Source organism: Falco peregrinus, chromosome 6 (assembly GCF_023634155.1).
Source record: "Falco peregrinus isolate bFalPer1 chromosome 6, bFalPer1.pri, whole genome shotgun sequence".
Classification (NCBI taxonomy): Eukaryota; Metazoa; Chordata; class Aves; order Falconiformes; family Falconidae; genus Falco; species Falco peregrinus.
In genome coordinates, this window is record NC_073726.1 from 77,528,278 (window position 1) to 77,553,064 (window position 24,787).

Genomic DNA, 24,787 nt, shown 5'->3' on the forward strand with positions numbered 1-24,787 from the left:
CAGGAAATTTACAAAAGCAGTTCATTTTCTGGCCTCTGACCTACCTCAGAAGGTTTTTTCACAAATAATTTCATATTTCTCAACAGTGATCTTAACCTGTACTAGTTTAGTCAGTGGGGTTTACTCATTGCTTTCACACATGCTGCTCTGTGTTGTTACATACTATGGCTTAGGCCTTTACAGGTTTTTCTTCACATTAAGAAGGACGCATATCCCTCTTTGCCTGTGGAAATAACAGTCTGCCTAATAATATGACCTGTCATCTGCTTGCCAAGTAACAGGCACTCAGGATGGACAAATGCATTGCCATTACACGAAATATCAGCTACTCATAAACTTATATTGCTTACGCTGGCTGGCAGAGATGCTGAAACAAACAGTTTTATTATAATATAAAGACTGCTATTAAAAGCTTTTTCACCATTTAAACCCCTCATCCCACCTCCTGCTGCCGTTCTCATAAATTCAACCTCTGCTGAATTCAGCATCTTGCTTTGGCTGACCGAACAGGGAAAGCCTCTGTGCAGATTTTTCCTTGCTCGAACACCAAACCCCTCGGCCCCCTCTCCCCCTCGCTGGTGGAAGGGCTAGGCACTGCCCAGGGGACCAAGCTTTCCACAGCGCCCTGTCTGCAGAATCACCAGTCCCCTGAGGAATTCAGCACTGGTGATAGAAAAGGGAAAAATATGCACCACATACTCTTCACTAAAAGAAACCGGTGGTGTGATACAGGATGCTGAAATCCTCTTGCTTATTTATTTATTTATTTATTTGTACTCTGAAATCTGTGCCCTGGGTAAAAGAAACCAGTGGTGTGATGATACAGGATGCTGCAATCCTCTTGCTTATTTATTTATTTATTTACTTATTTATTTATTTGTACTCTGAAATCTGTGCCCTGGGTAAAAGAAACCGGTGGTGTGATACAGGATGCTGCAATCCTCTTATTTATCTACTTATTTATTTATTTATTTATTTATTTATTTATTTATTTATTTATTTACTTACTTACTTACTTACTTACTTACTTATACTCTGAAATCTGTGCCCTGTGTGCTGTTATTCCCTGGTTCCCAGAAACTTTGAACCTAGGCCTCACACCTTGGTGATGTTCCACAATACTTCTCTGTATTTTCCCTGAAAGGATGTGCTTATTTCCCACCACCTTCACGATACAGGTATAACTCATAAGAGACTGAGGAGCAGGGCGTTACACATGGTCTCACCTTCAGAGCCCTGGGTGTTAAATCCTGCTTACCACACAACTGGGAACAAATGCAGCTAGCTAAATCTCATCTCTTCTGCACCGACAACACTACATAATCTGGTAGCATTATCTACTGAAGAGAAGCCCGAAAATACAAAATCAGAGATGTGGCAGGTTACAGGTAGGGAACAGAACAACTAATTTCTCTTTCAGTTTTGTGGTCAACCCTGCCTTCCCCCCTGCAAATGCACGTACACACTCAAACACACACACATCTTTGTATTGGGTTGCTCTGAATTTCCCCCCTCCCCCGCAAAAAAACAAATACTGAGAAATTAACTTTCTGGTTCTCATTGCTCTTAAAATGATTTAAAGTTATTTAAGTTAAGTTTCTGAACCGTTTTAACATGAAAAGTCAAAATGTTTTGGTTTGAGGAACTGCAGTGGAAAACTTCAACTTGAGGTTCACGTTTCTACTCTATTTTTAGTTGAATTTGGCATGAATTCACAAATAGTCCAAGCTGTCTCAGAACATTTCAGATTTGCTAATGCACTTATTTGACATCAAAGACATTCCTTTTACTTTCACTTCGTCAAAAATTTGTATCACATTGACCACTGCAATCAGCACGTGCAATTGTGTCATTTCAGCATGTTAAGAGACGTCTTCACAGCTTAACTGTTTGAAGCTTACAGGAATTATGGGGCTAAATTAATCTCCGGTAGTACACAATTAGTATCCTGGCAGAGGCAGGTTTTTTAGGATTACTAATGGTACCATATAAATTCGAAGATGAGGACCTCCCAACTTCAGAGCAGATGATCCAGTGCAAGTGCCAAGTTCAGGGGCTGGAGCAGGTGACCTCCAGAGGTCCCTTCCAACCTCCACCACCGATTCAAATGCCCAGTGGCAGTCCCAGCCTCCTCTAAAAGCACTCTCTTTATGGTGTCCTGTGCTCTGACAGCTCTCCTTCCAGTTGTTGTTTCTGTGATATCAAGGCATCATCACAGGCTGAATGAAGTCCAACATGTTTTCTACCAATCCACGTTCTCATCTCTGAAGAGAATGTCTGAACAGCGGATGCGCTCCTTTATTTTTACCTAAAAGGGGCTCAACTTGAAGAGATTGTTCAATAGAAGAGCAGGATTTCCCTGTGTTTTTGAGGGAAGCAATTGTTGCCAGCAGTGGTCACGCTTGATAATATTTGTTTGGCTCTGTTCCTATTATTTCAAGTCAGCATTTAGATTTTGTTGTTGATTTTTCTATCATACTTAGCTTTTTTTTTTTAGTTCATGCTTTCACACATTAAAGGATCCCATAATGATCTTTATTTTTCTTGAACATAACGTTTGTTAGTAGGTGTCAGATTGTCAGTACTAGAAAGTAAAGTCTTCCACCTATCTCCAGAAGGGAGCTACCACTGATTAAATTTCTTCTACGTTTCCTCACACAGATGTGTCTCAAAGCAGCTCATTTTCCATGTTCATTCAAGTCCCTGCCCTTTCCACTGATGCTGCCAGTAGGCTCCCAATTACAGTAGCACCAATTGTTCTGGTGGTTTGTGTGATGTGGACTCTGACTCATTTGTGGATGTAGAGTGCAGGACACCAAGAAGCCATCACACAGTAATGATTTTTGCTAAATCTGAAACTGAGCTGGATTCCTACCAGAGCTCTGAAGTGAAAGGCTCCTTTCTGTACTCTGTTTCCAGTCCTCAGATGCAGTCCCCTGTACTCTTGATTGTCATGGCTTTCTTCTCTGAATTTTAGATTAATTAAAAGACATCAATGATCAGGAAATTAAAGTGTAATGAAGGACATTTCCTAAAAGCATTGGCATTGCAAGCGAGCTGCTCAACACTAAACATATACAGGTGAGGCTGGTGAATAGCGCTGGATTTAGAGATGTTTTGAGGACTGCAAACTGATGGAGAAACTGCTGTGGCTCCCTGGCAGAATGTAACATGCAAAAGTCACTTGCACAGAAGTACACGTGTGATTGGGCATTGTGGTTATAGAACTGAACAATTCAATGCCCAGTTTGCCCAATCTCACATAAAAAAATTACTTGAAGAATAAGGATTTCCCCTACTCCTTTTTCCTTAATATGTTACTGTTAATAACAAGTGAATAAATTGGTTAGAGAAAACTAATGGTCATCACAACAGCTTTTCTCCAAGACATACAATAAGCAACTAGGTTAATTTTTGAAGCTGGGAGCCTCTTTCCAAAACACAGGCACATATGATGACTGAGTAAGAGTTTGATCTTGCTGCTTGGAGTATTTTTCATGTCAACTGAAAATAAAGATGGCAAAGGGAGACCATTGTTATTTCATGGTGCTATTTGTGCTAAAGAGAACAAGACAGGAGGGGCAAAGACAATCAATAAAAGCTCTAACAGGGATTTGGGATAGAGCGTACGCTGTAATGATTCTGGACACTGTAAGCAGAACACATCTTATATTTGGTTTGTCTGTGTTCAGTGAGGCAAGACACAAAGTACACACTAGATCACTACATATATGCAAAATATATACAATAAATTTAAATATACTGTTTCAAATAGAAATAAAATACTTTTTGCGTAGAAATTAAAATGAAAAGAAATGGAAATATCTATCTCTACTATCAATTCCTTCATCAGTGGAAGGAATCAGAGAAGACTCGTAACACCCTGAATGCTGGTAGATCACTTCAGTCAAAAATGGTCACCATATTACCGTAACACTTCGACACTATCACAGTCATGACTCCACATACTCCCAAGCCCCCCAGTTAGCTTAGGTGTTCCTTCATTGTGGCAGAAAAGATTTATATGTATCACATAACTGCTGCCCACAACAGGATTCTGTGAAGAACATACACGGCAAGGAATCTGGGGGTTTTCAGATTCGTGCGTTAGTAATGTTTGACCCCCAGGCTGGAAGTGATGGCCCAGGTGTCCCATCGCACTGCACACAGCAAAGCCACTTCTGCAGTGGGGTTGTCTCTTAACGTGGCCACATTCTCCTAATGCAAAGTCCATAATACATGGTTTTATTTTGTTCATCTCACGAACACCCTTGGTTTAACTTCCAAACCAAACGCAGACTCAGTGTGGATTACCCGACTCAACCGATCATACCACGAGCCAAACTCAAGGCTAGTCAGAATGTTTTGTGCTCACATTTCTCAGCTTCCAAGTCATCAGCTCCTCTGAGAAACAGAGCCTTTCCTTTTTCTCATTCATTAAGCACACATACATAGAAACTCTAAAGAAGTGTTACATGATGTTTTTAAAATAAACACTAATGCTTTTAGATATGTATTTTGGCTGAAAGTTATTTTCTGTCTTCCCCCCCTCCCCTCTGATTTCTGCAGGGAACTGATACCACCCATGTAATGTTTTTCACCTTACAGCCTAGCCAGTGTGGTTTCCAACAATATTTGACAGACATTAGGGAAACCACATACCTTAATCTGAGTGGTTGCTGGACCATAGGGAGCCATGATTCAAGCTATGTTCTCCAACAAATGCTGGCTGAAATTCAGGATTGGGAAACGTATTATTATGCTACAGCAGCCATATGACGAGGTTTCCACCACATCTCATGCTTTTTGGTCCACAGTGACTTACCCCTGTTCACAGTTAGTAAAAATGCATCCTCCACCTGAGAACGTAACTCTGTAATACACATCCAACACTGACCAGAAGGAATGGCTTGTAACTAACTTCTCCTTATGTTTCAAAGTCTACAATAATAAAACCAATGAAAAGGAAGCACGGAAAGATGTAGTAATGTACAAACCACCTACTTCATTACCTTCCCACTGAGTGCTTCTGGAGCAGGGTAACACAAAGAGGGAAAAAAAATAGCCATAACCCCAAACCTTTAAAAGTAATCGAAAAACCACACCCATTTCAACTTCCCACTGCATTACTGACTTGCAGTCAAGTCAACTTGTTGCTGAGAGTTAATTGTTAATAACATACTAATGACCTGCAGAAAAACCAGATCTGGCATTAATTGCTACACTTTTCATGTGAATTTAAGTGCCTAAGTAGCAGAGTCACATTTTGTATTTCATAAATTTAAGTGGGAAACTGTCCATTATGACTAACCTTGACTTGGACCAGAGCATTTATTTATTTAAGAACTTTATTGCTCGCAGTTAACTACGTGATTAGTGAAGACCAAATGTAACACACTAATCAGGGAATAAAAGACTTCTGAAGGAAATTGATTCTGCTCTCAAGGAAATGTGCTTTTTATTAGAGATGATTTGTTCTTAGAATGCAAAGTGGTAGTAAAACAAATAAATGTATATAAACTGCAAAAGAAACCTGCAAAATATACTGGAGACAGAGGCAATAAATAATCGGAAACCCGTGACTTATTATGTAAGCATCCCACAGAGGAGGTATTTCAAGGATTTAGCAGTACGAAATGAAATAGCTATTACTCAGCTTCAGGGGTAGGCACACAGTAGCAGCCAGAGACAGATTCTGCAGAATCTTTGGTTCCTATTCACTCTAATACAGGTAAGACCACTGTTTCATGCATTATTTAAGCATGCTGCCATGGTTCAGTTCAGGAACAGAAATTTGCTTGTAGCAAATTAGAGCTAATCTATTTTCCCCAGAGCAGAGCAAACATTTAATTGCACCCTTGATTCACTCACACCAAACAGTATGTCTCTGATCTCTAGCAACAAATGCAGGCAGTAATGCTACAAGCAGGTCCATGTCTTGGTCTATGTGGGAACCAGAGAAGTCAATGAGGACCCGCAGTGGCACCAGGGTCACGCAGATGTGCCTCCAGTCACATTCTCACTGGAGGAATCTGGGCTCAATTTCACTTCTGTTTTGCAACCCACAGAAAGTGCCTGCTTTCCCTGAGAGCAACACTTTCTAGCATGGCAGTGGCTTAACACAGACTTCAGTCATTAGGACACGTTCCTTCCTCTGGGTTCCAGACACTGGAGTGGCTGCTTTCTTGCAAGCTGCCTAGCAGCCTGAGCATCAGCCACAGCACTAGGGTCTCCATGGACCTTGAGCCTGCCAGCTCTTCCAGGCTGGCTAAGCAAGAAGTGCTCTGCCAAGCAGCCAAATGCCCTGGAAGATGCAACTAGGCCACAGTTTCCACTTGTTTAATACAACACCTGGAGTGGGAGTTCTACCCCTTCCAATCCATAGCTGTACTAAGGACCACCATCCACCTAGTTTTGCCTCATGGCCTCAGTATCCTAACTCTGTACGTTTTTATGCAGTATATTGAGATCCTGGAAACAGCTTGTCTTCACCTTCCTCCCAGTCTATCTGTACCTGTTGTAAGCTGAATAACCCGACACCTCTGTTCCTGTATATAATAATATATACAGAATATATAATAATACAGTATTAACACTCCATAGCTCTGGTGCAAGTGCAGTTTTCGGAGCCACAGTGGTCTCTCTTGTTTATCATTATGGTCTGATGATTTTTAAATACTCTTATTTTGCTGTAAGGAATATCTAGGCATCACTGATTTCTCCTTTCTCTGTGTGTTCTCAGACTTCTGCTACATGTCTGAAGTTGAAGGATGTCTTCCAAGTCCTAGCAGTGTGGACAGAAACTGGATATTTATTTTGGTAGAATGAGTATATTTAATGCCAACAAGATGACCATATTAATTTAGTCTGACCTCCTGCACTTAAGCAGCCTCTAGCATTTTGCTTGGTAATCTCCAAAAGCATCGCTGTTCCAGAAAGGATTGTCTAGGTATTTTCCTGGACTGATCTCTTAGACTTCCCCATCAGTGTAATTTTTAGAGTTCCAATTGGTGTGATCATTTTTAATTGCTAAATTTGGTAAAGGATGAACAATTTTTCTTAAAAGAGTGTGATGCATACCTGATCCTTCCAGGAATCAGCAGGTACCTCTTGATACATTTCTCATGTTATTTTGTTGGGTCTGAGGGTACGCACAAGAAAGCAGAATCCAATTAAGTAGTTCCCTTGGGCTGGCTGGCTGCCTCTGTTAATTCCTATCACCTGAGCAGCTCAGTTCAGAAGACAGTCATCTTTCATAGGCCCTTTCAGTGGTTAGAGGAACTGCAATCCTCAGACCCTTCTTTGATGCTACGCACCAAGGGGACAACTCAACCCAGCAAACTGATCACCCTCATTAACATCAGAGCAACTGGTTTCCCAATGTTTACCTAGAAGTTACAGCAAAGGGAACTGCCCTGGGGAAGAACCAGACAGTACATTTGGGAGACCCTTTAAAGGCAAATGGCAGCTCGTTTTCTTTATCTCTGCTATCGGACCTTATCAAAAGAGACCAGTTGCACGTTCTGGGAACCACTGTGCTATCTCTGGGATTTGAAAACAGAAGGAAAACAGGTTAAAAATCGAGACATGGCAATAAAATTGTAGGCCTAAACTGTTTGCTCCCTCTCCAGAGTAAATACAATCCTTTCTTTAGGAACTCTTCCAAGGGAGTTTTATGTGATTTCACGTACCAACAAATTAATTTTCCCTTCTCTTTTCAGTTTCTTTCAAAAAATCCCTATTTAATTTTCTTCCGCAGAGAGTCCGCAAGCTCATTCTCTTCCACAAGCTTCCCTCAGGGCTTCCTCAGAGTCTGTAGAAATGGGGCTGCAGAATGGTATCTTAATGCAGTAAATACTTATTCCCTCTGTGTTTCCCTTAATACACGTGCCAAGTCAACTGACCGCCATCCATCCCTCTTCCTGTCAGCACTGCAGAGCCAGTTCTGCTCCCAGTCAGTGAGTACAGTTTTGTTCTGCCTCATGCATCAGCCATGGAACTACTTGCCTGCTTTTGGATCACCAAAAGCTTTGCCTGAGGGGCTGGGAAGATTTATGGGTTTGGATGGAAACTGCAGCATTTGACAATTTGAGCCAGACAAAAATTGGCAGCGAACTTTGGGGTCTTTGGGGGTATCTTTGACCATAGTTGGTGGGATTTGGCCCAAGCTTTTTACATTCCTGTAATGAAATACATCATCATCATCATCAATACCATAATTATTACATTATTATTTCTCTGCTGTTGGGCAAAGGAAAAGGTTTCCAACGGTTTTCTGTGCAGCATTACGAAAGACCCCACCAAGTTTTTTTTGGTTTTTTTTTTGTAAGCAGCACCACAGTAAAAAACAGAATAATGGTCAAGGATTACCTGATAAATTTCCTTTTGGCAGATAATAATTTCTTCTAATATTTCAAGCGTGGTTTTGCAAAACTACTTGCTAAATCTCAATAGTGCAAGGAGAGCTGGAGAACAGCAGTGGCAGCTTTTGCCCATGGGACTGCTGAGGAGGAAAAGGTGCCCGGCCTTGAAAGTGCCAAGCCAAACTTCCCTTTTCCTCCGTTTCTCCAGCCGGGCTGAACTGCTCAGCAATTCTGAATTTGGTCAGCTGTCCTAACAGAGACAGGAATGAGAACATCAGTGCCGGGTCCTGAGGCTTTCTGAGTGGCAGGCAGCAGTACATTTCCTATCTAACAAGGTAAGCTTGTTTCTTCCGTGCAGACACTCCATCACTCACATCAGGAAACACACACAGAACCCTCCCTAGCCTAATGCTCCCCGATGCCTCCGACCATACCTCAACCAACTCTGCCATAGCTTCTCCCCCAGTTTGTGAAATCACTTGACAGATAACCTTAAGTCAAGTTGATGTTCAATTTAATGACCAAAAGCATTGACGTGTGAGCTTCTGGAGCTGGGGAGAGGCCACAGAGGGAGATCTGTGCTGCAGTGAGGACTGCTCACCTCCTGCAAGCCTGCACTCCAAGGCACCTATACATCTGGCCACATGGCACCCTCTGTACGTCCTGTCTGCACAGACACCCTCAGACTGAGTATTCACATACTCCCAAGAGAAGAAACTTTAGGGATCCGCATCTGCTCTCAGACAGAGGAAGGGGGCAGAGAGGGCAGAAGAACCCTTAGCTAGGGGAGCCTTCCGGAGGGTTTGTAGAGAGACACGCCAATCACTAGTGACAGCTCTGGGGATACTTGCAAAGAGAGAAGTTAAAAAAAGAAAGGAATTATTTTTGCAGGTAAGAAAGTTTGCTGGTCTCTTATGGAACATGAAAAAACCTACTAATAACTACACACAATGGTATAAAATTAGTAAGTCTGCCCAAGGTCACAGACACAAAGGGAGCCAAGGGATATGTTCTATAAAGGCATTTGGAAAGGCAGATTTCAAATCATTACTGGTATTTGCTATCAAGTGTGTCACACTTAGCCTCACCATAAGCTCATGGCAGTTGTCCCATCGTACTTTTTGTCCTTAGTGTTATCCTTGTGAATAACAATTTTTAAAAGGATTTAAAAAATATTTTAAAATGCACTGTAGGGATCTGAACCTGAGTAAAGCACCACTATCTTCTAAATACAACAACCAAAGCTAACAGTATAAAAAAATCCTAAATAGATTTAACAGTATTATCCATCTTTAGAACCTATTACTTTTAAAATCAATAGAAAATGAGTTGAGCTAAGTACTCTGTCAGATCGCAGTTGCTTCCTAAGAGCTAGAAAATCTACCCAGTATTGGATCAGGAAGGGCTGGAACTGCTTGGTGAAAGGACATGTGCTAAAGAAAGTCTAAGTACATTTGCAACCCTTCAGTGATGGCAAATCAGAGAAAGGTCAACACAGCTGTGATAAATGAGCCTGACTTAAAACTGCACCTACAAATGCTTAGCCTGGAGAATGAAAGTGCAACTACTGTCGATGGTATTTGTGATAAGTCAAATCTGTCATGTATGCTAGCACCAACAAAGCTGTAGCACTGTGGGCATCAGGATGTGTAGCTCTTACATGACAGTTCTTCTCAGTGTCCTGTATGAGCACTTTAGTGATCAGTCTGTGCAACCACATCTTCATCGTTACGTGAAAGGTGCATGCATATCTAACAACTGCATTGCTTGGCAGATGTGGGGGACCACTATCCCCAATGCATCTCTGATAATCACTTTATTTGCTTCATAGCCTCCCCAGTGCATCTCTGATACTCACTTTATTTGCTTCATAGCCTCCCTATATTATGTATAGATTGTCTTTGACACAAGATTTTGGAACAAATTATTTATGGTATGAAAATAAAGATCCTCTTGAGCCAACTTGCTTGTATGGGTATTTCTACATGTGACAACCGGATAGCATCACGTAGCAGCAAAACAAGGCCACCAAGCTTTGAGGGCTGAATCTGCTGTGACACAAGGTGACAGAGAAAGAGACAAGGAAAGCAAAAGGCTAAGTTTCGGTGTGAGGAAGATCCTGAAATTGGAGACTGAAGCTGTGCCAATGCTTAGCCTGTCTGTAGACTTTCCAGACATTACCCTTGCTCTTGGGTCTGTGCTTACCTCTCCTAGATCTTTCTCACCGCTCCCACCCCTCTCCAATACATGAGGGATTTTTTGTGCTCAGGTTCCTCTATTAATCTGAGAAACCCAGTAGGAGGCAATTGGCTTTGGCTTCTATTACGTTTATCCTCTTACCATTGTTTTGCCAGGACAATCTAAAATGCAATTAAAGTCAATACTTTCCCAACATTTTTTAAGAAAACAAACTACTTTCATCAAAACATTGCCAAGATTTTATAAGCAAACATGTATTCTTTTCCAAAATCAATCATTTTCCAACGCAAAGGCAAGCTGAATTACCTACTGCTATTATGGCAATAAACTGTGCTACTACTTCAAGTGCTTGCGGTAGGAGAAGCCATATATCAAGAGAAAAAGTGCATTAAAAGAAACTTCAGGCAGGCTTACTTGTTTTCCTCCAAACATAAACATGTTTAGTAGTCTGCACTCTGCTTAAGCCACTGTTTACACAGCAACTGTGTAAAAGCTGCTTAACAGCCTGATAAGACAACATAGAAAAGGTCTTACCCTCTCTGTATCAAGCAAGGACTATTCCCTCTATCCTGCAATACATTTGATTTTTAGACATATTTCTGAAAAGAGGAAACTGTTCTCTTTGCTAAGGTGTTTGTCTCCATCACCCTTTAGTAGGAGCTGCTAGAGAGACTTCTTGAAAGAACAAGGGACTAGTCTGGGTGAAAATGTGCCTAGTGTTACTTAATCTTGCTGAAAAAGCAAGCATGACAACACGGTTTCAGTTTTCAACTGAAAACTCAAATGCAGCACTTCCCTCCACCTTCCATGGACCAGAGTGCATTCCCAGCTTCACGCTCTTGCTGAAGTTGGTGGCCACTGAATATACACAAGAATTGCTGTTCTCTGGTTCTGCTTCAAAGGCTTGCTTAAAAACTCTGCCCAGAAAGGCTGGCCTCTGTGCAGTCAAGAAATGGCAGGTATCCCTCCAAAAATGCTAACAGAAATGTTTTCCAAATATGCATCAAAAAAACTCCACCCAGCAAAACCCCAGAAGACACTCCTCCGTTCCACTGTCTCTTTAATATTTCAGCTTAGATTCTGTTTTCATCTCACCTGTCCTAACTAAGGCCTCATCTCCAAGTTACCAAAACAAGTAGTAGCAGTTTGTAACATGGCTACTGGAAGAAAATCACACCACTTTGCTTCAATAGGTTAGGCTTTTATTGTTGTTAGAACAAAATAAAGCAAGCAGAGCACTTTGAAAAGGCCCAGAAGGGTAGATGCAAGCACATGAAAATAAAACTCTTTTGGTATAATGTGGTGGTAATTTTATTGCAATCCTATCCAGCACTTAGTGTAAAGGGTATCTGACCTTAATCAATGTGATTAAATGATTGAGTGCAGTAATATGGCATTATCTCAATGTGCACCACTGCAATTCTGGAGAATATATATACATACAGTCTTTCTCTAATTCTCTTTAAAAACAATTCCTATTGAATTACAGCTTTCAGCACTATTTATCAACAGATTATTGTTTGTGGAAGAATGCTACCTTCCTGCTCAAACTATTCCAAGGCTGACTCATATCCTGGTAATTCATTAATACATAACATGACTCTAGTCCAGTAAAATAATTTCTGCACTATATACATCATAAATCCTACAGCATCAACTGAAAAGTATATCTCAAATTCTTTCTAAACACTAATGGAATGTTTTGCTTGGCTTCCCACACACATCATCAAAGGGAGGGGGCCAGACAGAGCTGTAAAAAGCAATTTGATAGCAGTATACTTAATAGAGTTTAACATCGGAATATAAGACCTATCATACTGAATGGGACCTGAGGTCAAACTAATCTAGTATCTTACTTTCAACAGTAGCCTGTGTCAGAAGCTTCATGGGAAAATACAGGTGGAATAATCTGTCCCATCTGCCCTCCCCACATCAGGCCTCATCCCATTAGAAACAGATTTAAAGCCTAGATTGTGAAGTTTAATATTCTTTCCAAGGAGCAGCAACCAAAGAAAATTTGCCTTTAACTTAAGATAACACTGTGCAGCAGAGAGGAGAACTGGAGGTGGGGGGATGTATTTGTTTTCATGTTTCAGCAGACTTAATTGCTACAACCAACATGGGAGATAGTATCACTTGGCAAACAAACTTGTACTGGCTAGAGCTGTTTTTACTTCATGCCTGGGGCATTTATTGTTTCTGGGTATGATCTTGCAACCCTTTTTTTCTCACAGAGGCAGACTGTACCCCTGTTCACAATCTCACTGACACCAAGAGTATGCTCCATGTGTTACAGAAAGGATTTGAGAAGTATTCCTTTTATTGACAGTGTAACATGTTGCTTCCCAGCGGAGTACTTTTTTAATCTGATGCTAGAAGCAATATGGTGCCTGTCATAAGCAAGATATTTTTGTAAGGCTCAGTGACACAGAATGCCTTAGAGGAAATCTGCATAGGGAATGAACATCATCAGTGACAGCGAAATCATCCTGAATTTTATTTCTGTGAGCAAGTCTGATTTCCACAAGCAGCTCCCAGTACCTCCTCCAATGCACCACAGATTCTCACTGGTTCTTGAACTACGCTGGCAGCTGAACCAGCACTGTTGTTTATCTACCAAGTGTCCATACAATGAAACATCCTGGGCCAGACTCAGCTGGACTGGCTGAAAATCAGTCTCTGTCAAATCAATGTATTTTATATCTTATAGCACACCCATCTGATGTGGATGAGTGTATGAGTACATGAAGGCAAAATCACTCTCCCCCATGTGTATCACACAGATGACTTGATAGGGGAAATGGCTTGAGTTCCTTCATCCCTCTCCCATGCATCACCCCAGCACCGGCGCTGACTCACCCCGTTCCAGTGGTGTGTCAGCAGGTCCCCTCAGTGCCATAGCACTGCAGCTGCTGAGTACAGCAGCCTTCTCTCTGGTATCAGTGAGAGAGAAACGAAGCCCTGGGTATTTTCTTTGACTGCTGAAGACCTCAAACTTACAGCAAATGCAGATGCAAACTCAGGCAAAAGTCACTGGGGGTCCTGCAAACCTGCTTGCTCTGCACTCCAGACAACAAACATGCTCTGGGATCCCCGTTGCTACCTCCCTCACAAGGACGTGGGCAGCAGCACCCTGTAGCAGCTAACGCTCTCCACCTGCGACAGGTCAGTCCTGACCATGAGGGTAACAACCTCCGTGCAAGGTTTGTGTGGGTTCAGGTAAAAATGTATTTTAAATATTAAGATGAAAACCCACACCGAGCTGTAAAATATGTGCTGGTGTCCTCTTCATACCAAGTCACCTGGCTGCTCAGCTGTATGTTATTGTCACTCCAGAAAGAAGGGGAAGGCTAAATAATGTTACTTCATTGAACATTTGCTTCTTCTACATATTTAATGGAGGGAGAAAAGGAAAGAGAAAGGGCAGACTAACAACAAAACTTGCCACCATTTTCCACTGCAAAGCTGGCCAAACCACAAGGCTGATGCATTGAATCTGAGGGGTCTGGGCCTCACCCACCGTCTTTTGAACTGACTTACACGAAACATTAGTTCTAGCACTGACAAGGATTAGCTGAAGGGTTTAATCGGTCTTTTTACTCCTGTATGCTGCAGCTGTACCCATTTAACATCTCTCACAGCTCACTGTCTCTAGGGCTGCACTAGGGTATACTCAGCTATAACTCAGAGCAAGAAGAGTTGGGGGAGTAGCAGTAAGGTACAAAGATAGCTTGGCTTGGCAAATCATGACATAAAATTCCCCTGTCCTGCTATTCCAAGGAATTTACTCAGGATTTTAAAACTGGGCCATAGGACATGGGATTCTCCCTGTCCTCCATTTTCGTGATGAACGAGAAATAGAGAGGGACAGCTGCTCCAGCCCTGACTTCTACCCATGCATTTAGTTAAGTAATCTAAGATGGGTGACTGTGTCCTATACATAAATCAATGCAAGGGGTGTATCCTCATCCTGAGACCTTCATCAGGTTATATGACTGGGACAAGGCCAGTTGCTTTTCTGGTTTACATGATCAAATGTGGGTGGCAGGTCACCATCGTGTAACCCAAGGGTGCAAACCTCTTTGGCCCCCCCTTTTTTTATAAAATTGGTTACTCTATGTCAAAGATATCTGGTGATTCAGTGCTGCCAGTGTGGATGCACTGATTTATTTGGCATTCAACTGGTCCTGTACAGCCATATTTATCATCAATGGTTCCATACAGAAGAGTATATAGTGAGATCTTTGTAGCTAATCTTTGTGGGCTTCTTTAGGCCAAAAATAATTCCCACAAACACTTTCTATCTGTCCTTCCCTGTATGATTAATCCCTCATTTCATACCCATTTTCAAAATGGAGATACCATGCTGGGAGATTCAAATCTTGGCCTTGGAAGGCTAATAGTGCATGTTTTGTAAAAATAAGTGAAAAGGTGGATGTTATGAGTGGGGGTTACATACCCAGTTAATATGGCAATGTTTCAAGACCAGGCCTGTAGGATCTTTGGATCATAGACAGTTACTGTATTTTTCAAGGTGCTATATTTCTTTCTCTTATTCTGGAATGAAAGAAGGCTTCTCTTGACAGTTATGCATTGGAAGCCCTGTGTAAAGCATCCTTCTATCAACCGATCAATCACAGGGTCAACTACGTCTATTCACATCAAATTCTCTGGAATAAAGACCTGTTTGGCAGTAAAGAAAGGCCAGCCTCTTATTTAACAGTATTATTTTAGGATTGCATGGATTACAGTTCTGTGGTGCAGTGGGTTAACACAGAAGGCCTGAGGCTGGGTTCAAATCTGCTTTCAGATTTTAAGTAAAAACCAGTTGTGGATGGCAAGAGTTGGGCAGTATATCCTGTAACACATCAGAAAGCTATCACAAAACTTGCTACACTTATCATGTCTGCTCAGGGATGATCTGAGAAACAATAAAACAGATCTGGACAAGGTCTGAGGTGTTTTGCAGGTCAGCGTTGCAATATGCTGACAGAGCTACAAAGAAAACTGTCGCAGTATCTGCTCACGGTGTCCTTGGCTCTAGCCACTACTTCCAGTTTCTCCACTCCATAAGCATGAAGTTTTTGAGTCTGGAGGTAAAGCTGAGGAGAGAGGAAGGGGGAATACAGTGGAGCACGTAAGAAACACTTGTTTTAAAACATCTGCTTTAGAAGAGAGAAAGAAAAGTTCAAATATACAAATAGGATAGTGGATATACTCACGTCTTTCTCTTGTAGTGAGAGGAAAAAATCACCTCAAATCAGCTGTACTTGGACTTCTATTGGATAGCTTTGTAGTGTGAAGAACCCCCAAACCTCTAGCAAAATGTGCCCACAGAAAATCACTAGAGGGAAAATTAAATATATCATGAAGCTAGGGGGGCAAATTCTGTTTGGGATTTCCTGTTGTATAAACCTGCACCACTGAATTTCTTTTGAACAGACACCAGCACTACCAAAAGCAAACTACGATGCCCTGTATTCCAGAACCTAGTTACAAGAGTCAATTGCATTAGTTTAAAATCTGGTAGGAAGGTAGTAAAGAATAACTAATAGTCAAACAGGCAATACATCAAAGCAAATAAAAAATGCTGTCACCTACTGTGTGTGAACACATGGCCTTAAAGAAGCCCTGAAAATGCCAGATGGCCCATGTGAGTATCCCACATGCCCCTGAGATTCCTCTGCCTAGTGGACAACCATCTCTTTTAACAGTGGCTGTATCAATTCAAAGGCTGCTTGGGCAGACTGTTATGGCTGAACTTCGTGTCTGTGAGATCTAGCAATCCTCAGGCCCCACTTAAGCCTGTTTTGGAGGCTGTAAGTGGACTAGAATAATGCAAATGCCTTGAACTGACCCTTGCAAAAGTTTAAATTCCTCAGCACAGGAGGATTTGGCTCTATTTTGGACAGAGGTGGAGAGGGGCAGAGGGCAAGAGTGTAGATTTAGCAGGCTGAAGTATTATATGTTGATCACTGTATGTTCCCACTAAAAGCAATTTTTTTCCTATATATAATTCATTTCTCCAACTCTACCGCTCATTGGGGAGAGTTCTGACCAAAGTGTGTGCTGTCTGTCTTGCTTTGCAAAAGGCAATTCCTACAGCAGGAAGAGAAAATTATTTATGATAGAATTTCACACATTTTTCTGGGTGCTTAATGAAGCTTGAACTTGAGTGGAGCAGAGAGACTGCTTATTGTTGAATTTTTTTCAAGATCACTGCACAACAAACAGAAACTGAATAAGCAATTAAGTTAACTGGTTTTAAAACTCATATTGGCTGAGGATTAAGGTAATTATGTCTGCGCTTACACACATTCACTGCAGCTTTAAACAGTCTTGCTTGCTGTTTTGTTGCTGATGTGGTTCTAAAACTAATCTGAGTTGATGTCCTGCTGTTAATTACCACAAAGGTTACAACCGTAAGTTCTTGCTATAAATACAGCTATGTTATTTGTATTACATGCTCGAAGGAGATGCAGGCCTCTTTGGCTAGGTTTATACAAACAGGTCCAACCGTTTCTTCCTGCATCAAAGAATTTACAATATCTTAGACTTAAGGGATCTGTTAAAATAATACACAATAGATGGCTTTGGTATTGACATACAGTGATTTCATCATCAAAGAAAAAAATCTTATTTTTAAGTTTGTATGAAAAGAGACACTGTGGGAAAGCAGTATCATTCTCCACAATATCACTGGCAGAGTAATGTGGATTCTTCCCCCTTCTGGGTTACAAATAAGTTTCCTTTTAAACGGCTGGAATGCAGGGGAGGGGAAAGGGAGGGAAACCCCCACATTCTCCTTGTCTAACAAGGAGCCACAGTGTGAGAACCACTCCCTAGCAGAAGTAATCTGTGATTGACAATGGTTTTCTTTGCAGCCAGGGCTAAAAATGGTTTAGCTGTAAACAGACAAACGCAGAACATTTTAATGCCCTTTACAAACGCAGGGGCTGCTTACACAAGCACTATACATGCAGGGTGGCTAGCTAGTGGCACCAAGCAAGCGACAAGCTTCGGAGTTTCTGAAAACCGGTGAATTTTCCTATCAGGGTATGAGCACAAACACAGCAGGAAAAAATATTCTTGTAATGGGCAGATTCACAAAACTAAGGTTTATTCTCCAGGCAGTCCAGGCATGCATATGTGTGATCTGACAAGCTGCTATATTTGGCTTCACCCTTCCTGCCTGAAACACTGAGAAATACTTTCCTCCTCACAGAGAGGATGAATGTGTGTAAGGCACTTGGTAAGATGGGGTGAGAGCTCTGCAAACAACTAGAATTAAGTCTGAGACTTTGATGCAATTTCCCTGCAATCTTAAAAATCAGCTCTGAGGTCTACAATGAAAGGACATCAAGGGAATGAGGTGAGGTGGGACCACCTCAGAATTTCACAGGGAATATGAAGAAACCTTTTTACTGAAACATGTAAAATTGCCTTGTGCTGAAGTTAATGATCATGTAAAGAAAGTCATTGAGCAACAGCTTACTTGTATTTTTCAACGGTTTGAAAAATGTCACTAACATGAACTGTATCTCTGTGGCTTTGTTCTTCACTGATTCTTTCCTGTGAATCACAGTTACAGACTTATCCAGGGGTTCTGCAGGTCATAAAAGGGTAAGCTTACTAGCTGTTTCCATGGGCATTTTGCCTAAGGTTAGCAGAATCTGCTCCTTGATGTTAGTGATGAACTAATTTGGACATGAACTCCCTACATGCCAGGGAGGCCACCTGAAGTAAATAGGACTCAGCCCCAAACAATGTAGTCTTCTACGATCCTAAGTATTTGGTAAACACATTGATTTGTAACTGAAAGAAATCATCGGTTTAAAGATGAGAACCAGAGGAGAAAGGCAATGTTGACAGCAAGACTGTAAGTCACAGAAACTCTATTATGAATCAAAACAGATGTAACATGAACAACAGAATCTTTTATAAATACAAATTACTCTTCTATTTCACGCACTGGAAAGGCTAACATGCCCAAAATAACCTCCCCTGAATCTCTCAGTAATGTTCTATGGTCAGCATTGACTGGCTGTTACCAAAAAAAACCCCATGGATGATTTATATTCCAGCAGAGTCACTAACCCCAAACCACATTTTTCTGTCAGACCTGACATTAATAACTACAACCACTTCCACTAACTATATTCTTTTTGCAGAGGAAGAAGCAAAGTACAGGTGATTCATATATCAATGATTTCTTGATCTATATTCACTTTCCTTTTTTATTAGCAGGTCTACCGACAGCATGAGCCACCAATTATCACCTTAAGCACCAGACAGGAACTAAATTACTGCTCCTTCCACAAAGCATAGCACGCTTGCTATGATTAGTCTCTGGAGCCCAGATACCTCAGGCTTGAAACATGAAATAACTTTGTCTTCCCTATTTTACAGTATGAAGAACCAGCATTACTGGGACTGGAAGAATTTCTCCAGCCCAAAAATCCTCTGGGCTTGCACTAACCTATCTGTTACAGCAACAGATAAGCTACAGTTGATGAATCAGTCCAAGCACCGTGTAGAGGCGGAGCGTCTGCCCTTGCTCACTGACAACGGAAAAAGTAGGATGGCCAGGTCATGTTTATATTTCCATGCTCAATCACACCAGGGCGAGGAGATAAGCTACTGCATCATTCCTTGGATGGTATGTACTGTTACCTCACTCGTTCAGTAGTCCAAGCACACGAAGAAATAAAACTCGGTTAAACAATGCTTACAGAGCTGCTTCTGGTTTCCCATTATCACAACAGATAGCTGATTATTTACAGGTAGCTTTCAAAGCCTATTTCTTAGGCTTTGCATAATGGACAAATAAATTTTGCGCCAGCTCTTGCCTAACAAGAACACAGGGCTTGACTTTTCTCTTGAGTTTTTCACTGGTGTAATTACAATTCCTTCAGTGGTGAAACCTCTGACGGGTACCACAATGAGAGCATGTCATAGCACATGAAAATGCTCGACATGAAATTAACCAGAAAGTATTCCTAACTATCTCTAAACCCATCATGAAGGGAACATTTCTTTTTAACATTTTGTCCCTACTTTCAGCAGGTAATCAAACCCCGACAACTTACCCTTGTCTGACATGATTCTACAATGTTATTTCTGCCTAGTCATGTGGCACTGTGCCACTCTCAGCTCCTGCCATCCTGTCCCAGCTTGAAATCAACCTTGCACTGACTCCTTTGTGTCCCATCACACAGTTGGGGTGGGGCAGACTTCTCAGATGATGGAAGTACCAAAGAGATGCAATGGAAAATGTTTTCAATAACACATGTATGTTCACACCTTGGTTTCTCTTTTGTTGATGAACAAACAAGCTCTAAAATACTAATGATGTTTTGGACTTCATAACTTTTAAGTGTTCAAAACCCATGCAAATAATTATGTATTAATAAAAAAGTAATTCCTGCACAAAATTTTAATTGAGTCTGTCCTCCTTCTCCTTCTCTCTCTACTGATGCATGCTCATCCTTCTAGCTTTTGAAGAGTAAAGTTACAGAGCTCAAATGCTTAAAGTGTCCTTTCTCCAAAGGTACATGTTTAGTACTTACACTGAAAATGGTTATGCACTTAATTACTCATAGAATAGATAATATCATATTACTTAGATAACAAATCATGACATGGACAGCAAACAATATAAAACACTTCATTTGAATTCTCACAAAACACCTCCATAAACAGATTCTGTCAGGCAAAGGTGAGGTCACAAATTAGACCCTTTTTTCAGTTTAAATGTTGCAAATGTTCTATTCCCATAAGTTATTCTACATGACTCTGGTGTAAATAAGATAAGCTTCTGTTCCATTAAGATCATAGCAAATTAGAGGATATGAACATAAGGGTCTTTGCCTGAGATTATTCCACTGCGCTACACAGATTTTTGCAATTCAGCATTCCTACTGCTAAAAACACTGAAACAAGACATTTCCAAAAATCCTCTAACTCCACCTCAGAAAATGGAAATCTAGGAGGTCTTTTCTAACTTTACTTCCTACGATTAAAACCCGTAGTATAAGTGACTTAATTAGAAAAAATAATCCACTGAAAATAACATCCTCATTATACAAAGAATAAAATAAATGCAGCATTACCTTGGCAGGTTCGTTCATCTGTGAGCAGTTTATAGCCTTTCTGGCAGCTGCACTCAAAGCTGCCAACCGTATTTCGGCAGAAATGGTCACAGCCGCCGTTGTTTACCAAGCACTCATCAATGTCTGCAAAGAACGAACAGGGAAAAATTTAGTTCACAACAGCAGTTCTGTAGTTCAGGGCAGGAGTACAGGAGTTTACTCAGACCCCCAAGGAGGCTGCTGCCCCTGTTAGGAATCAGGTTGGTCAGAGGTATCCCTCCTTCCCAAACCTCTCTTCCAAAAGAGGTACGAGCTGAGCTGTGCTGGAGACAGAGGTATTTCTCTCAGAACTGGAACCACCAGATGACCCAAGCTGAGGCACTTCCATGTTAAAGAACATTCAGGGAAGCTTGTTCATAAATGTGGTGGCCTGCCTGACAGAACACTTCACCCTGTCTAAGATGTGAATCCCTTACCTTACACGGGAACTATCAAAGCCCAAGAACACATGTAAAATTGAAATAATAACATACACAAAGGAAAACATATTTGAATTCTGAAAAAATACTTATATTACCCCTACATAAACAAATGTAGGGATGTATTTGTTCAGGATTAGCATTATATACTAGTTTGTCCATTATGAACACAGTGTCACTGAACACCCATTTTCATGTGTCTAACTTTTTGATGTGGTATAATAGAAGAAAACTGCAAGTGCATGTGAAATGTTGCTTCTTCAGTTCTGAAGGCAGAGCAGTTATTGTTTTTATTTGAAAGCCATATATATGGATGAAGGACAGGATCAATAGCTCTTACTTTAAGTAATGATTACATAGTGCATCGATGAGCTTGATAAGACCTCTGTTCTGAAATTCAGACTAGCGATTCTACTTCCTTCACCTTACACCTTCTTCCAAAGTTGTTGAAGAAGTGGAATGACCAGTCCCTTTTCCAACTCACAAATCCTTGTGCAATAAATATAAAATAGATGACAGAATCTCATTTGAAATACACTTATAATACCATGGATACACTTTTATTTGAAAAAGAAAAAAATGTATTTTTTTTTCTCAAGAGAAGAATAGGGCCAAAACCCAGTTATTTTTAAGGATGCTTACAGTGAAGAAGTGATATGACATAGAGCCTTGGTTGCCCACCTTGGGAAGTCAAAAGAAGATCTTTCAGAAAAGCGAGTGGAAAGTGATGCTTCCCATTGAAAAGCCTCTTGCTGCAAGAGCTTTGATATGCTGAGGTAACAGCTGACAATTTAAAAAGTAAATCTTGGAAAATCCGAGTCCAGGTGCCAAAAGAGCTAATATGAAGACAGCATGATGGTGGTGCATGAAGAGTGTATTTAAAAATTATTTGAATTTGGGATGACTTCTGTTGGATGTCATTCATTCATTTTTGAAAACATACGATTACTGACATGGGAGAGCAGTGTTGCTCTTACTACGTTTCATCATGTAAAATATAAACAGCAGCAAGAGAGGTGAGGAACTAAACTAGAAATCCTAATAGCTGAGAGGCAAATTCAGCTGTCTTTTCTAGACGGCACTTTGCCGCACTGACATTGACAGAAATATGCTCAGGAGGATGTACTACTCAAATAGGCAAAAAGAATGTATATTGTTATAAAGGTGTGCTTATGAGTTGCATTTGTGACAAAGAGAAAGCAAATTTGCTCTGAGACGCTCTGAACTAATACTACTGCTCATTACTTTTCTGTTTCTGCAAAGGAGTGGCTTTTGCATTCGGTCCTATTAAAAGCATGAGGGTAAAATGGTAGGTAGCAGCTGTGGTGGTGTTATGCCCCAAGCGCTTCGTACAAAGCCAGCTCAAATCTTTATGTCTTGGGTAACAAAGTTCTCAAAGTGATCTGAAACCAGGAGTTGTGTTTCTTGTTTGTGGTCCTTCAGTTCTGGTGATTAGGCTAGCAAGAACAGATAATGTCAGGCTCCCAACCTGATAAATCTGGTGAAGAACATGCTGAGGGTTGCTCTACATAACAGCATGAGACTGGAGGCAGCAATCCGTTTGGTTCCAGCTGTGATCACCAGCACAGGTCAAGATCAGCAGTGAAAACACAAGACTTCTTGGCCCAGTTCCTGCAGGCTGGCATTTCCATTTGTAGATGTGATTTCTCCCAGCTCCAGTCTGTGCAACTGGGACTGTGCTGCAGGTCTTATGATGGATTACGACAGTCCTCTCCTTTTGCTCAGCACAGGTGTACCTAACTATAGTTTAGCTTGCCCTGACAAAATCACTGGACGAATGGAATTGTGAATTAAAATTACTAATATATTACGCATCATAAACACACAGAGTAGTCATCCATCATGAAGAAGTTATCTTTAACCCATTATAAGAACAACATGACCTTTGGGCTACTCTGCTGCCTGAGACTGCTTGAAGCAGAAATTACTTGCAGCCTGTCAAACACCATTCTGCAGTAAGGATTGATGTTTTAAATGATGGCCCCTGGATTTCACATGTTAAATTGCAAATTCCAGTCTCACTAACTTTCTTTTCAGGGTCTCTGAAGACCATAAAGGACAAAAATGAAACCCTCCTGGCCTCAGAGGACAGATTTGAAGCTGTTAATCATTGTAATTCCACTGACCATGCAGCATATCAGTTTTACACCAGCAATTCTTTGGAATAATTCTGAACCAGGATCTGGGTAAAACCTGGGAGAGTCCACAGGAAAAGAAAGTATTTATTCATTTCTTCTAGCTGGAAAACATGACGTGGCCTTTTGAAACCAGGACCATCAAAACAGAATAGAGGTCAAAACTGTTAGCTGCAAAAACATTCTAAATAACACAAACAGTGCCAATGTCTCTTCTTTCACTGTATTTCTTTCCATGGCCATAGCGCGACTGACAAGGCATGTAAAAATTATTTCACTCTATGGAGAGCACTGCGTTGCTGCATTTCACTTGGAAGAGAGCAGTATCCAACCGTATCATGTCTAACTGGTTCATAGAAATTGCACCAAGTCTATAGCCCCACTATTTTTCTTTCCACAGCTATAAATAATTCATGTTATGAGCTATGTGAAAATAAATGATTCCACTGTGTGAGAAGGTGAGGCCCCATTTATCTTTAAACTGACTGGTACCCCAACTTGTCAAGCGCCTGTTTGAACTTCACAGACAGTATGCACATCTGCCTATCACATAGGGAAAGAAAACACAGTGGAGACCCACCATGGTATCTCTACCAGCTTTGAAATTATTTAGTCAAATACCCCCAGACTATTATTGGGACTGTGCAGAGAAGTCATAAACCTGGTGTCTTCAAACATAATTCTCAAGTTGCTCCTTTTCAATTGATTCAATTTCTTCAGGTTGCAGAAGAATGGCTCAGACTTTCTACAGTGCTGTGCTCCCCCACAACCTCAGGAATCCAAAAGTATATGTAGAACCGTATTGCTCCATGGGTGGTTGTATGTAAAATGCCCTCACAATCGGTGTTCAGACAACGTGCTCGTCATTTCAGACTAGGAGGTCTGATGGGCTTTAAGTGCATGAACAATGAAATCCCAAAGGATTTCTCTTAATGCAGTGTCAATATTGTTAAATGATACCTTGCTCATACAAGCTGCTGATCTGCTACAAATACCAACTGATGTGACCAGCATAAATGAGACACATGCAGAGATGGAAAATACAGGCCAATGAAAAACCACAGAAGCATTAAAATTTACTAGTCCAACACGTCAGGTGAAGGTTTGACATAACAGGCAACTAAACACTCAAGCCTCCCATTAGCCCTGAAAATGGTTAATTCCACTCTCCCATGCAAGTAAAAAAAACCCAAAAGGAAACATATGGTTTGAACAAAGGTAGTTAGAACCTTCTTTAAAGTTGTAATATTTTGGGGGAGAGAGCAATCATAATTTTTTATTTATGGAGATGGAACTAAGCAACACCATCACAAAAGCTGTGGGCCTGTCTGGACCCAGAAACAAACCCTGGGGCTGTCCTGCTGCTCACAAATAGTGAAGTGCCACACCAGCTTCTGTGACTTGCTGTCATCTCTATGTGCGTTGTTAAATGTAAGTCCAGGCTCGTGGCAAATCCTGCAAGCAAAGGCCTGGCATCAAGACGGATGCTGTGATGAAGT

At 41.0% G+C, this 24,787-nt stretch overlaps 1 protein-coding gene across 4 annotated transcripts in view; it reads right to left on the reverse strand.

Moving 5' to 3' along the window:
* Positions 1 to 24,787, reverse strand: part of SCUBE1 (signal peptide, CUB domain and EGF like domain containing 1) — a 216,020-nt gene that overhangs the window by 36,347 nt on the left and 154,886 nt on the right. For all 4 annotated transcript variants that reach the window (XM_055808524.1, XM_055808523.1, XM_055808522.1 and 1 more), the window contains one exon: positions 20,675 to 20,797. In XM_055808524.1, coding sequence (XP_055664499.1) covers positions 20,675 to 20,797 — 123 coding nt within the window. The remainder of the gene's footprint in view (positions 1 to 20,674; positions 20,798 to 24,787) is intronic.